General features: G+C 34.8%; 1 protein-coding gene across 7 annotated transcripts in view; it reads right to left on the bottom strand.

Annotated features, from left to right (window-relative positions):
* Tbc1d19 (TBC1 domain family member 19) overlaps positions 1–15,821 on the bottom strand; it is a 126,059-nt gene that overhangs the window by 83,578 nt on the left and 26,660 nt on the right. For all 7 annotated transcript variants that reach the window (XM_010608460.3, XM_010608462.3, XM_019205144.2 and 4 more), the window contains exons 5-7: positions 2,963–3,037; positions 1,729–1,792; positions 801–847 (exon numbers count right to left, since the gene is read on the bottom strand). In XM_010608460.3, coding sequence (XP_010606762.1) covers positions 801–847; positions 1,729–1,792; positions 2,963–3,037 — 186 coding nt within the window. The remainder of the gene's footprint in view (positions 1–800; positions 848–1,728; positions 1,793–2,962; positions 3,038–15,821) is intronic.

The following is a 15,821-nucleotide window of genomic DNA, read 5'->3' as shown; positions in this document are numbered from 1 at the left end:
AAAAAAAAAAAAAAAAAAGGGTACTACTACATGGTTCAACAAGAGAACAGGGTAGCTTGGATGTAGCAGAGGGTAATGAAAGAAGTAGACAGATTCTGGGTACAATTTTAAAGGTAAAACTGGCAGGATTATAAGGAAGGTCCAAGAGAAAGAGTGAAATCAAGAATGGTGAATTAAAATGAGTTCCAATGCCCTAGAATTCTACTCGAATGTTTGCTACGTCTCACAGACTTAACTACACTCATCAGTACTAATAGAACAATATTACTAATGGACCTCTTCATCCTCCTGAATTTTCTGTTTCAATGAAAGTAACCTCTGTCCAACTACCCAGTCTAGATGCTTTTGAGGTCATTATTATCTATTATGTCAGTCTCCATATCTAATCAGTACCTAAATCTTCCTAAAATCTCCTTCAAATCAGTCCAATTCTTTCTATTTCCAATACTGTTCTCTTAGCTCAGACCCTCATCATGTCTTGCCTGGGCTCCTAGAATAGGGAACAGAATAAAAAAGATTTACTGATCACCTATATATGCCATGCAGCAGGCTACACAATTTATAGTCACTATGCTTTCAGTTTTTAAAAAATCTTCCAAATTGATTTGCCTGCCTCTAATTTTTCCATATTCCAATATGCTTTCTAAGAGCAATTTCTAAACAAAAATTTGATGTTATTTGGCTTCAGGGGATCTGAGGTTTTTTACATGATGATTTCTCTGCCTAGAGATAGTCTTACATCATTATTTTTCTCACACTCTTTTTCATTAGTAGATGTATATTTATCAAAATGAACCTACCTCAAGAAAATCCTTAGGTGCATAAACAGGCCGGAAAAGGCTTAAATCTATAATGAGATAGATTTTTTAAAAATCAGTTAATATATGAAGCTTCTTTCCTATGTTTCAGTGCAAATAGATTAATTCAAACATTTATCAGTTTTAAATATTAAGAACACAAAACTGAAGACACTCCCTGTAACAACCTACATTATATATTATAGAAAATAAGAGTCTACTGTTTATAAATTATGATCAATTATTCATTACTGATTCGACCAAAAATGTCAATGTAAAAAAGCTTCCACATGAAAATTCTCAAAGTATTCAGAATACAAACAGTGCATTCTTAGTGAAGTCCTCCAGTTGCGTTAAACTGCTCTCCTTCTGAATTCCAATTGCAACTGCTCCTCTACCACAGCATTTATTTCTTGCCACATCCTCCAACTAATTTTTTTAGTAGTGGTAAAGGTATGTACATGTCTGTCTATAAAATTATAAGCATCTACTTAGTAAATAAAAGTGTTTTTGATGTTGACTAGATTTTGTTTCTAATTAAACTAAAAAATTCTTAAAATATTTTAATGCCTTGAAATTTTTCATTTTTAACCTATCTTCAACATCTCAATGTACTTAAGCTTGCAAAATGCTTACCTTAATTAAAAGAATCTCGGGAATGTACTAAATGAATTTCACTTATTTTATAAAAATATTTTTAAATGCTGCTTTACAAAAGATTAAATGATTTAAACATTCTCAAAACAAAGGCGAAAGGAACCCTTAAACTGCAAAGTAGAAGTTTAAACAAACAAAATAGATGACAGGGAATTACTTTGGGGAGAAAATTGCTATCTCTCCAAAAGAAGTGCTCATTATGTTATTTTGGATTCACAGTTAAGAAGGTAATTCTTTTTCCACTACTACATTAAGAAGAAAGTTCTTTGTATACCTGGTTCATCAGTTCCCATTTCATTCCACTTATTAAGAAGTTCTTTCTGCTGTCCAACTGGTCTCTAAGAAAAGGTAATTTTAAAACTGGATTCATTTTTTAAGATTAGCAATGTATCTTAAAGAGAAGAATCAATCAATAACTTGTTTAAAAGTTTAAATAAACTTTTGTAAAATTGGAGAAAATAATTTCATTAAACATGGCAAACTTTTTTGGAATTACACTGAAATTATCATTTAACTATTGCATTGCATCTAGTCTCAATGGCTCAGTCAGAATATGATGCTAATGAGTCCAAGAAAAGCAGGTAAATGATCTGGACTAGCCAGTCAATTTCACAAAGAGAAGCTGCTCCTCAGCCACATACTTCATCTCTTTCCCCATCCAGCAATCTCAGAAATGCATCGCAAGGGGGACTGGCCAAGAGTGTGACTGGGAGTCAGCAGCACCGTCTTCCTATATGAAAGATATTATATTATACAACACTACATATTTAGACAGTTTTTCACATAAATTCTTTATTTCACACTATCCTTCTGGTGCTTCCAGTGACTTGTCCTTGGATATTACCAAAAGTATATGCACTACGTCTGTTTAGCAGCAGGGAGTAAACAGGTATGGAGAATTAAATGAAGGAACCTGGTTCTCACCTACTTCTAAGCAGCTATGTGGCATCTAGAACACCCTCCGAATGACTTTCCTCTCCTTTCTCATCTCTCTCCCATAAAGCCCAGAAAGATTAGTGTTGAGTATTGCCCCTTAATAGAATTCCACTTGGGCAGACAGATGACAAATTATTCTTTTCCTTCCCTATATTAACACCAAAGGATGGTACCAAATCGTACCAACATCACAAGATCACTGTACGCCTGAACTCCATCTCTAACTTAAGGATTATGGCTACCGTGCTCAATTAGCTAAAATGTAGGGGGGTGGGGATTAAAGTTCATTAAAATATGTAAAAGTGTACTCATTATCTTTACGGTCAAATGTTTAAATAATCTGTATGTAGATTATATATTTTTGTTCTTAAAAATTCATTAACATACACATAATGGAAAACTATATAGAATATATCCACACAATTAGTTTAGTTTTTACAGATTTTATTTTAAAACAAGCTGATATAACAGTAAAAAAAAGGAATATGTGCCTGACAGCTATATAACTGCATGACACTTTTCGATAGTTAAATTCACAATAAAATAGCTAAGCAGAAAAATATTAAAAGTACCTTTCGTGCCAATGGGATACTCAGTTCTGTGCACATACTATTTAGACTCTTCAGAATTCTTTTTTCCCAACTTCCCTGAAACATAAGGGAAAATCTATTATTGTTTTTGTCCATAATACCAAAACTAATAAAAAATTTGGGTTACATAGAAACAGCAAGGCTGGTTGCGATTGGTTATCCTTATTCATTAGTTCATTGAACAAATACTGATTATTGTCCACCGTGTAAAAGACAGTACTTAGTGTTGTGAATTAAGCAGTGCTATAGTTTGGATACTGAATATCCCCAATGGCTCATGTATTAAAGATTTGGTCCCCAGGGTGGTGGAATTGGGAGGGGGTATAACCTTTGAGAGATGTGGCTAGCGGAAGCCCTTAGGTCAATGAGCACTTCCCTGAAGGGAATTGTGGGACCTGCCTCTTTCCTATTTCTTCTTTTTGCTTTCTGGCCACGAAGTTAATGGTTTTGTTCTGACACAATGCTATCTAGCACCTCTACCACAGATCTAAAAGGATTAGATCTAATTAGACATGGATCAAAACTTAACTGTGAGCCAGAATAAACCTTTTCTGTATGTTACTTATCCAAGGTATTTTGTTATGATGATAGTAACACAAGCAGTGAATAACAGAAAATCTCATTCCACACAGAACTGACATTCTAGTTGAGGCTGGTAATGAGTATAGATGAAAAAATGCCCCAAGTCATTTAGTGATACACATTATAAAGAAAAATAGCAGAAAAACAAAAGGTAAATTAAATGAAAGCTTTTTATGTTTGCTACTTATGAATCCTATTAATAACTCATTCAAGTTAAACTTTAGATATTTTTCCAAACACAACATTCCATCCATAAGTATATTAACATGTATATTCTTAGAATAAAGACCTCTATGTACTATAATACCATTATCACGTTGTGACCATTAATCATGATTGCCAACTTGACTTAAGGAGCACACACACTTCTGGGTGTGTCTGGAGCATTTGCAGAGATGTTTGGCATGTAGCCCAGCAAAGTGAGGGTGGAAGGCCGGCCTTGACTGCGGGTGGCTCCATCCAATACACATGCAGCCCAGACGGAATGAATGAAAGGGGCAACAGAGGGAGGAAGTCAGCTCCATGGAGAAATGCTCCATTCTGCTTTAGTGGATGCCATTTTTGCTACTACCATCACCTGTGTACATCAGACTCGTTTCTTTAAACTTTCAAATCTGCAGCAAGCTTCTAAGGCTTCAGCCTAGAACTGAAGATGAATCTTGTCGAGCCCTCTTGTTCTGCAGCTGCCAGCTTCTTAGACTGAGCAGTTTTTACGTCTTCTAGATATCCAATGTGCACATAGCCATTGTGGACTATCCTGCCTCTGATCCTGTAAGCCTGTCTAATAAACTCCCATGTGTAATTGTATATATACTGGATATATTTTCCAACTGATTTTGTTCCTCTGGATAATCCTAACCAATATACGTACCTAGAAAATTAATGATATTATTTCATAATATTGTCTAGTATTTAGTTCATATTCAAAAGTTTGTAATTGTCTCCAGAGTATCTTTTATAGTTTCTTTTTAATTTAGAGCCCATTCAAATTTATTACATTTGGTTGTTATGCCTCTTTCAATGTAGTTTAATATAAAGTCTCTCTGTTCTTATCATTTTCATCCTTATCACATGTTGATTGTTTTGAAAAGACAAGGCCAGTCATCTTTCAGAAAGTGTCACAATCTGGATTTGTCTTACTATTCTTTGTTAACCAATATTCATTACCTTCTTTTCTGTTCTAATTCTTGGAAGCTGGAATTTATAAGTTCATTTTATTAGTAAGTCATACTCCCATATATATGATATCACAATATGCTATTCTTTTCCATGCCAGGCTAAAATGTCATACTAATTTTTTTTCATTTCACTAAAATGTTCTTACAGGCCATTTCTAGCTCTCTGAAGCCAAGTTAAAATAATAACTAAGTTCTAAAACTTAGATATAAAGGACAGCTACTGTCATTCAATAAAAGTAGAATAATAATGATAGCTCTTTTAAGTCATTGTTATAAAAATTAAAGATGTTAATACATTTCAATTGCTTTGAACAATGGCACAATAATAATATTTCAATCATTGACAGGCTTTATTGTAGCTCTGATTATTCATAGCTGGGGACTTTTTGCTTTATTTTATTTTGTCTTTTTGAAACAAGGTCTCACTATGGAGTTCAGGCTTGCCTTGAACTCACTATGTAGGCTAGGCTGGCCTCAAATTTGTTGCCATCCTACCTCAGCCTCTTATGTGTTGAGATCACAGGTATGCATCACCATGCTCAGCTCACATAGCTGTTTTTAATACACATAGTTACATACATTAGTACATTTCTTTATCTGGAATATGTTCTCTATTCACTGCTTCAGCATCTTTATTCTTACTTGATCTAAATAAATTTTAATCCTTTTTCAGGTACCAATTTAAATAACATTTCCCTAACAAGCCTTCCCTCACCTGATCCCCCACTGCAGAGAACATAGTGCTTTTTCCTATAGCCTCTCCTTGTCCTTGTCTTTTCCTATAGCCAGCTCCTTGTCCTTTGCTTACCATGCCACATATCTCACTTGATCTACATCTAAGTGATTCTCAATAATAGAACAGATTTCTACTGTAAGTAAGAAGCATTGTTAAAAAAAAAAAAAAGGAACAGAAAAGAATTCACCTGTAGGAAAATATAGAGCTGTGTGAAATGTATAAAACTTGCTCCATTAAATATATACAAATATATTTTGAAAAATAAAAGATATACTTTATAAATTGCACTAAATATTCCCTGATCTTACTCCATTTACTGGCTTATTTTCAAAGCCCCTTTCCCCCCTACAAATGGTTCTCTTAGATCCAGGATGTATTTGGTACTCCTTATTTGAATACCTTATTATGAATCAAACTTTAATTCTAACTATACAGTGTACATTCCACTCCTAACAACCTTATCCACACTGTACTTTGACAGACCTTATTCACCATTCAGAAGTCAGCTTAAATATCACTTCCTTTTATAAGACTTCTGTCACCTGCTCTTTCCACCACAAATTGTGAAGGGAGTAGATATGAAAAAGCTTATATTTAAAATTCCACTTTCTATAAATCATTACTATAAAATAGAATTTTCACAGATACTAAAAATCCAGCTAGGCATGGTGGTGCATGTCTGTTGCCTGTTATCCCAACACTCTGGGGCACTGAGGCAGAAGAATCACAAGTTCAAGCCTGGCCCCAGCAACTTAGCAATTTAGTGAGACACTGTCTCAAAACAAAACAAAACAAAACATAAAAAGGGCTGTGGATGTAGCTCAGTGTAAAGTCAATAGCTCAATCATCAGTATTGCCAAGAAAAAGAATCCAATATCTAAATGTTTATTACTTATCCTACTATGTAAAGAACCAAATTGCTATCAAATTATGGTTCCAAATTTTCCCATGTTCACTCATTCATAAAAGCAACTCTAAAATTGATAAAAATATAGTAACTCTCAGACATAAAATTAAAGTTACAATAGTTACATCAGTTGGTGGCTCATAATACATACTGTACATATTTTCAAAACTGAAATACACAACTTTAATGCACCATAAAACCTACTGAAAATTTAAATATGAAGATTGTTCAAAACAGAAAGATGACTTTCAGAATGATATTCTAACAAGATATTGCTAACTAATCCTATAAAGAATTAGTTTTGCTAAATCAATTCACTCAAGTGTTTTCTGTGAAATGCAGTTTTAAGCGACTCATCATTATTTTCCTAAATAAATATCCAACTGTGCCAAAAATTTCAATTTATCAACTTTAAATTTAACAGTAGGTATAATACGTAGAGAAAATGGTTAAAAGAAAAAATAACATAGAAAAGAAATGAGACATCAGAAGAAAGTATTCAGAATGTAAAGAGAGTAGAGGAAATAGCTATTAATTTACAAGTATTCGCACATCATTTTATTAGTTACATGAAACATGTATTATTACCCCCATTTTATAAATGTGGAAACTTTAAAAAAGAAAAACAGAGCAGAATGTATTAAGACCTGAATAAGCCAAGCATGTTGGCACATGCTTGTAATCCTAGCTTTCAGGAAGGTGAAGTAGGAAGATCACAAGTTTGAGGGGACCTGGCAATACAATAACACGTCTCAAAAAGGAAAAGAAAAGAAAAGAAACTGATTAAATTTCTTTGCTCCACAACTGAAGAAGAGATGTAACCCAGAAAAAACGAATGTGACTAAAAACTGAGGTAGGGAAAGGATGTTTAATTCAGGACTCTTATGGGTAGGACAGGAGTAAATGACATAATATCTATGTTTCAAATAGTGACAAGATATTGATTCAACAAGTATTTTCGTCACCAAGAAATACTTTTTTGGTGAAGGTGGGGAAGCTATGACAGACACACAAATAACTTGGGACAGGTTGCGAAAAGTTCATATAAGCTGTATCAGTCCACATGCCACAAGCACAAAGAGTCCATAAGAGAGTGAACAAAGGAGAGCAAGCTAGTACATATATACAGCACAACTTCTAATTGGTGGGGTAACACATACCACATCCTTTAAAACCCTCAGAATAATGAAAGCTACCCCAGTGGCTGGATATGTCTTCTCCATACCCTGGCCGTGCAGGTATATCGTGATGTAAAGGTGGCCAAGGCTTTTCTAAAGGTACTCCTTAGAAGAACTACAGGCAGACACTCAGAGAAGAAATATCTGTTGAAATCTTGGATGGTCAAATAAGTGATTTCCAAAGATATCAGAAACAGAAATGGATGTAATGTTTTTTATATCTTGTTTTCTTCACATAAGATTTTATTGTATGAATTGTCCTATTACATTGTATTTCTTCAAAAATTATACATTTCATACCAGTATAATATTATCTTTTCAAAACATTGTTATATTAACAGCTTTTTTTATATTAACAAGCTTTATTACTGTTCATTTAGATTCTTTTAGGTTTCTGACTAGAATCATGAACTCTATAAACTCTATAAACTTCTTTTTTCTGATTCTTTATATAAAGTTCTAAAAGTGGAATTACTAGGATAAAAGGTATGAATATTTTATAGAAAGGTATTATTTTTTTGTTCATGTAATTCATTCCTCTATTAAAGAAACACATATGGAGCATAGACTCTGGGCAAGGCACCGTGGCCAGAGACACAGTGGTGAAAGACAACCACAATCTTCACTGAAACTGCAGAATCCGCAGTGGAGATACAGGGAACTCACGTATTAAGGTATGAAAGTACAGGGTGCCTTCCAGGTGAAGGATGGTAAACACAGAAAAACTACTTGAATATCTGAGATCTGAGCCTGCTAAAGAAACTGCAGAATCTGGTAATCTCAATGACGTATAAAAGTTAGCCAGAAATACACGGGGTTGGGAGAGGCAGTTTCAGGTAGAAGCAACGGCATAAGCAGAAGTTCTGCTGAGAAGTGAAGGAAATCAAGCAGGAGTTGAAAGACAAATATAGATGCACATGGCAGTGGAGGCTGAGATGGGAGGAGAGGGATGGGCAATGTGAGAAGGCAACAGATGACAATGGAGTAGTAAAGATGGGTAAGATCATTTAACTTGTAAGTTTGGGAGCGTTAAGAAATGGGGTGACAATTCAGAAGGCAAAAATATCAATACAGAAGGGAATAAGAACTGAGGTAATGTAAAGCTAATTGGATTCTCATTTTTGCTAAGTGGACTAGATAGATAGAAAGCAGGATAAATTTAACTGCATAATATATTTTGTAGTCTAGATAAACAGACTGAACATCATCAGGAAGTACAGATTCTGGAGCCAGACTGCACAAGTCAAATCCCAGCTCCCTGGGATATTAGCATTGTGAAGTTAGACACACCATAAGTGTAAGTTAACTCAGAGGATTGTTATGAATAAAACACTAACACAGTACCTGGGACATAATCAGAGCTCTACATGCTTACTAGTATTAGTTCACAAGAAAGCTCATGCACTTATAAACATCATACTGAATATTAGTTTATTCATAACTACTGTCTTAGAAACTTGTAGCAAAGAGGTTCCCAAAGAAGTGCATATAGAAATAGGGCTTCATGATCACGTAAGTTTTGAGTAACACCAGATTAAATAAAATTAAACAGGTTTTTCCACTGAAGAACTTCTCTGAGTCTGTTTTAACTTGTCAGAATAAAATTGTGAGCAACAAAAGAAGTATTGGATTAAAACAAAACTATGGAAGTAAATATACACGAATCTCCAGTGAGGATATAGCTCAGTAGTGGAATGCTGGCCTAACATGCAAGGATCTGGGTACAATCCACACTATAATCAATCAAAGTATCAATAAAACTGATAAAAAAATCCATGAGTCCACATTGATATAAATAAATGATTGAAAAAATAAATGGGGAAAAAGAAACACAGACTCTTCCATGCAGAAGAATTCCGAATAATTTTTGTATATATTATTCTCTCAAGGAGGTAGAATAGAATTCCCTGGGCTATTCATAGAGGCTTCCAACCAAAGAGTACAATGTGCAAAGAAGGAGAAAGAAGAGTAACATCACGGTGGAGAAAAGTCACAAATTCTACCTCTGCCAGATGACTGAGGTCAATATTATTGTCAACAGTGATAAATCATGTTACTAATACATATCCTGATATGATATGATAAAGATAAATGGCATTTTATGTCTGTGATAGTTCTCCAAAAACCCACAATCCCAGTCTATGAGAAAAACATTAGATCATTTCCAACAGAAAGATATAGTACAAAGTACCTGACCAGCACTTTTCAAAACTGTCAAGGTCATCAAAAATAAGGAAAGTCTGAGAAGTTGTCATAGCCAAGAAGAGCCTAAAGACCCATGACAACCAAATGTAATATGAGATCCTGGGTGGAATCCTGGAACAGAAAAAGGACAGGAGGTTAAAACTGAAGAAATCTCAATCAAGTATGGATTTTAGTTAATAATGATGTATCAATCAATATTGGCTCATCAAAAGTAACAAATGTAAATATTAATATTAATAAAACAGAGAAACGGTATGGGATCTACGAGAACTCTATACAGCCTTCTCAAAATTCTCCTAAATACAGTGTATTAAAAATAATACATTACACTGATTCATCAAGAAAAAAATAGTGTGTATAAGAATTTTTCTGGTGTTTCATCTTTCAGAAAGAAATCGCATAACCTCATCTCCCCAGAAAATCAGTTTCCTTTTAGCTTGCCAAAACCACAGGGAGCTGTTTCTTATCCCAATGCTGAAAACACAATCAAGAGCTAAGTGAGGTTAAAATAACTCATAAAACATTCATTCAGAAAGAGTTGGATTTTTCCAACATACAGTTCTAAAGTACTTTCTGCCCATGGTTTTTTGAAAAAAAAAAAAGGAGGAAACTAAACACTAACTGGATTTTTAAAAATTATTTTTGGTTATGAAGAACTGAGAACAACCTGTTAAGAAACCAATGGACCCTGTCTTTCTCAGTTTTCTTCCAAATCTTGTTAGCCACCTGCTTCTTAACACACAGCACTTTCTATCTTGTGTGTTAGCTACTGTGTCCAATTCTTATTTCAGTTACTAACCCATATAGTTATCTATAGGAGGAATCTCTATAATTTGCTCGTGCATCTCCATAATGTCTTCTCAACAGGTATTTTTAAAACATATATTGTAATAATATACCTATTATACAATAGAGATGGCAACATAAACTTTACTGTTTAAACAGTTTACTGTTGATTCTTTACTGTTGGTTCAACATAAACTTTCTAAATTCTCACTACATAAATATCAGTGTACTAGATGTGACAGGTATGCAAAAATGTTTTTAAACTGTTAATTATTTGAAAAGATATCTAGTAAAATTCAGATGTATAAGGAAAATTACTATAATAGAATGCTCTGTGATAACGGCTAGGAAATGATAAAGAGCTATAAGATTTCAAGAGGACTGATCCCTTTCAATGGGGTTAATCAACAACATCAGAGAAGAGATGCAGTTTGTGACCATTCATGCTGACATGTCAACTTCATTAGATTAAGAAATGTCTAACAGATCAGTAAAGCAAGCTCTTGGTGTGGCTGGCTGGGTCATGGAGGCACAGCCTTGGGTAAATATGGTCCTTTGCACATTCCTTTCTGGTACTCTTTCCCTGCTCTGCTTCCCAGCCCCTATAAACTAAGCAACTTTGCTCCAACATGCCCTTCAACTGTAAGTTTTCTGCCTTGAAGCCTGCTAACCATTGTACTGAACAGCCTGAAACCATAGTTAAATTAAAACTTTTATCCTTTAAATTGTGGGTGTCAGGTATTGTGTCTCAGTGATGGGAAATCTATACAGAAAATTGGGACTATGAATGGGTTATTACTGTAACTGTGCCTGACTATGTGGTTTAGAAATCTTTGAAATTGGTATGTGGAAGGTGTTTGAGAAGGCTTGAAGATGATGGCTAATAAAGTCTTAGAATGCTGAAAGCAGAGCTTGATGCATGATTCCAATTAGAGCTCAGAGGATCAGAATACAGTTAGAATTGCAGACAATAAAGGCCAGGCTAACAAAATTTTCAGTTCAGAGCAAAGACTCCATTGGCATTTGGAATAGAAGCCATGTTTTATGATCTGGCAAAAATTTTGTCTACATTTTTGTTCATGTCCTGAGTCTTTGCAGGAGACAAAGGGTGATTAACTGGCAGAGGTAATTTTAAGACAGTTTAATATTCAGGCTGTGGCATGGGTATCACTAGCAGCTTTTAGCCATAATTATAGTAAGAATTTGGGGCAAAAGGCAGAGCAGAAAATTTGAAAAACTTACTTTTCGACCCAAGAGGAATTATATATAAATTTGGAGCCAAAGGAAGTGTGGCTGCTAAAGAGATGAGCACTATTAAAGGAAACCTAGTACTTTCTACAAGGAGAAGAAGAAAGATCCCTTCAGGGCATCTCAGAAAACAGCAAGACTCCATCCATTGCAGACTCAAGGGCAAAAAGTTGCTAAACTTTCATGTGAGAAAAAGTCACTGGGACCTCTGCTTAAAAGATCCTCCTAGGGAAGTAGTTTCCCAGGATTCATTTCACCATGCTCACCATGCCATTGAGGCACTCAGAGATCACTGCAGTCATGGTCCATGGGGGCGTGGACACTGCATCCACTGACTGCAGAGCTTGATGCTGTCATGTGATGCTGGTTTTACTGGCAGGCAACATGCAAATGTTCTGCGGTAAAAGAGGCCTGATTTCAAAGGAAGACCTGGAAGGCTAGGCTAGGAGTGCCTGAGAGAGTGCATAACGCTGTGGAAATGAAACCTAAGGTGCAGTGGAGACCCCAGAGAGTCAGAGACGCCAGGAATATTGAATGTCTTCCATAAACTGTGAGTGGAACCAGCCACGTGGGCTGCAACTGGCAAAAGCACAGCGGTTGGGTGCTGAAGACATTTGAAACTCACATTTTACCAACATGTGCCCTGCATACCAGATACAGAGCTACAAAACTTAATGTCTGCCCTGTTGTGTTTCAGTCTTGTTTTGAAAGTGTAACACACTGAAGGTCTGTTTACAGACAGTAAGAAATATTATTGTTTCATATGCTTGTAATTAAAGGTAATAGAATTGATAGTTGTTATGGTTTATATCCAAGTGTATCCCTAGTTCCTAATGTGCTGATAGATGGGTCTTTTGACAGTGACTAAATCATGGGTATGTAATTCTGTATTAGTCCACTGATTAGGTTAGCATAATTTTGGGTGGTATCAACCAACAGGCTTGCAGTGAGGATGGAATAAAAAGAGAAAGAAGAGGGCCAGTGATTTAGCTCAGTGGCACCATGCCTGCCTTGCAAGTGCAAGGCCATGAGTTCAATCCCCAGTACTGGGGAAAAAAAAGGGGGTGGGTGGGAAGAAAGCTTACTTCTTCCTGTCTTTCACGCCATGAACTGTTTCTCCTTTGTCATGCCCATCTGCCATGCTGTCCTGCCTTGAAGCCAGTAGACTACAGACAGAAACCTCTGCCAACTATGAACTAAAGTAAAACTTCCCTGCTTTAACTTGTGGGCATTGGGTATTTTGTCCAAGCAACAAGAAAATGACTGTGACAATAGTATATAAGGAATTGGGTGTGAGAGATAGATTGAAAGTTAGGAAGTATAAAATAAGGATAGAAATTAAAGTATGATGTCTAAGAAAAGGAGACACTCAATAACAGTTATCATTGCCAGTATCACCACCACCACCATCATCATCGTTAATATGGTAAAAGCCTTGGTTATAATAAAAAAGAGAAGACTATAAGCCTAAAGGGAAAAAAGTTATAGAACTTAGGGACTATTTGAATATGGAACAAGAGAAAAGATATTTCAAATATAGTGATGCTAATTTACCAAGGGAAATTGAAAAGTCTAGGACAGAAGCTCATTTTAAGAATAATTTTAAATATAATAAGCTCAGTTTTAGATATGTGAAGTTTGATCACACAAAAGAAATGTACAGCAGACAGCTGATCACAGAGGCATGGAGCAAAAAGAGAAATGTGGCAGCAACGAAGAGGGAAGCTATGGAAACGTGAGTGAAACAACTTGAATATTCTTAATAAAGTAAGTGGCAAAGGTTAAAAATGAGTGAATTTAGACTAATTATTAACATAAAACTATGTAATTGTCCCCAGAAGTAGTCAACAGTTGCAAAGAAAAGGCACACAGTAGATGTGGCCTTAGGTTAAGGATTAGAATGGCAAGCAAAAATAGAACTCTGAAGGAATAAGGAAGTATGAAGTTCTGGGGAGAACATAAAGGATAGCAGTGATTAGGTCCAGACTACAAACCTTTAGTGCAAAGAGGAGAAAACTGCCCAAGAGAACAAAAAAACGAAGAACTGGATGTGTGTCACATGGAGACCAAATTTACTGAGCGTGTTCTGTGGGCTAGGCCCAATGACAGATGATGAGTATAAAAGGCAAGTCACTGCTCTTAAAAAATGAATAATTTAGTGCAAGCGTTGGCAGACCTTCTGTACAAGGGCAGATAGTAAATATTTTAGGCTTTGCAGGCCATAAAGTCTCCACTGCAACTACTTAACTTTAGCATAGTGCAAAATCAGCTGTAAAAAACATACGTAAATGAATAAGCATGACTAGTTTCCAATAAAGTATACTTTATTAATTCCTAGAATTTCCCTGTGCCATAAGATATTCTTTTCATTATCAATTTATTTACTTATCATTTCTTTCCCCTACAGCTTAGTATTAAAATGTCCAAGTACACATAAGAGGTGAAAAAAAAAAATCAGTGAACATCCATATACAAACCACCTACATTCTACCGTTGACATTTTACTATTTTTACTCTAATATATAACTAACCATTTATCAAGTCCTCTTTCCACTTAATAATCCATCTCATTTTTGTATGGATTTCAAACTAAATTGCAGACATTAGTATACTTTCCCCAAAATATTTCAACACTCATAATTAACCAAAGTTCAATACTTTGGCTCAGTTTTGTTCCTTGAGGTAAAGTTTACACAAAACAAATTGCACAAATCTAAGTGTGCCATTCCGCGAAGTCTAGTGAATACGTATGCACAACCTAAATCATTACTAAGACATTGAACATATCCATCTTCCAGCAAATTCCCTCCTATGTCCTCTAGCAAATCTCTACCCCTAACCTTCCAGAAGCAATCACTGTTCTGAAATTTTTCTACCACACATTCATTTCCCTCCTTCTAGAACTTCATATTAATGGAAAAATAGTATATACTTTTTATATAGTTTCTTTTACTCAATATAATGTTGTGACATTCAGGTACATTATTGTGTGCATCGATAATTTCTCTTTATTTCTGAGTAGCAGTCCATTGTGTGAAGGAAATAGCTTATGAATCTCCAAATGGTTAATAGCTGGGGTAGCTCCAGTTTGGGTTTCATATGAATAAAGCTGCCATGAGAGCTCTTGTACAAGTCTTTGTGGGCACTTGTTTTCTTTTGTCTTGGATAAATATCTAGGAATGGAAATTGTGGGTCATGGGAGATATGCATTTTTTTATAAAAACTGTCAACTTTTTCCAGAGTTGTTGTGCCATTTTACACTCCCTCCAACAAGTATAAGAATTCAGCTTACTCCATTATCCCACCATCATTTGGCTTGGCCATTCTGTTGGTGTACATGGTAGTAATTTTTATATATTATTTTGATTTCTATATTTCAACCAGTTAAATGTTATTAAAACTTTCTACTTGTCAGTCCTATAAACATAGATGGTGTAAAAAATAAAACAAAATAAAATAAAAAAGATGGTGGGCTGGATTTAGCCTATGGCTGTAGTTTGCTAATCCTTGATCTAGTGGGTGAGTTTGAAAAGAGAAGTTATATATATATGGCTATTATTACTATTATTCAATACATCTATTATTCAATATACTATCAACAACTAGCAGTAGGATTCAAGAATTGACATTATTTACCTATTTCTTTCAGTCATTATGGAAAGCAAAAGTTTTTCTTTCTTATTCCTAATATTCTAAAATTGTAACATAGAAATTTTCAATTACATTCTCTATTTTTTTGGGAATTGTAAAATAATTTAGATCTATTCTTCTTAGTTTTGTTTTCTTGAGTTTAAAGCTTTACAACAAAAGACTACACAGTTCTTCCATATCTGTATTATTTAATTATTATGCTTCATGAAATTTGATAAATATCATCTAGCCCTAAGAATCTCTATTACCTAGAGATAGTAATGCATTACATATTTCTTCAAATATTTCCAACTTTTTGTTTACATTGCCTCCTTCCAGCATTTTATTTGGAGAGTTTTCTTTTTTTTTTTTTTTTTTTTTTTTCCGGGGT

Source organism: Fukomys damarensis, unplaced genomic scaffold (genome assembly GCF_012274545.1).
Source record: "Fukomys damarensis isolate Sample0158 unplaced genomic scaffold, DMR_v1.0_HiC HiC_scaffold_35, whole genome shotgun sequence".
In the NCBI taxonomy this organism is placed as follows: Eukaryota; Metazoa; Chordata; class Mammalia; order Rodentia; family Bathyergidae; genus Fukomys; species Fukomys damarensis.
Note: the sequence above shows the minus strand (reverse complement) of the source record. Positions and strands in the feature narration are given on the sequence as shown.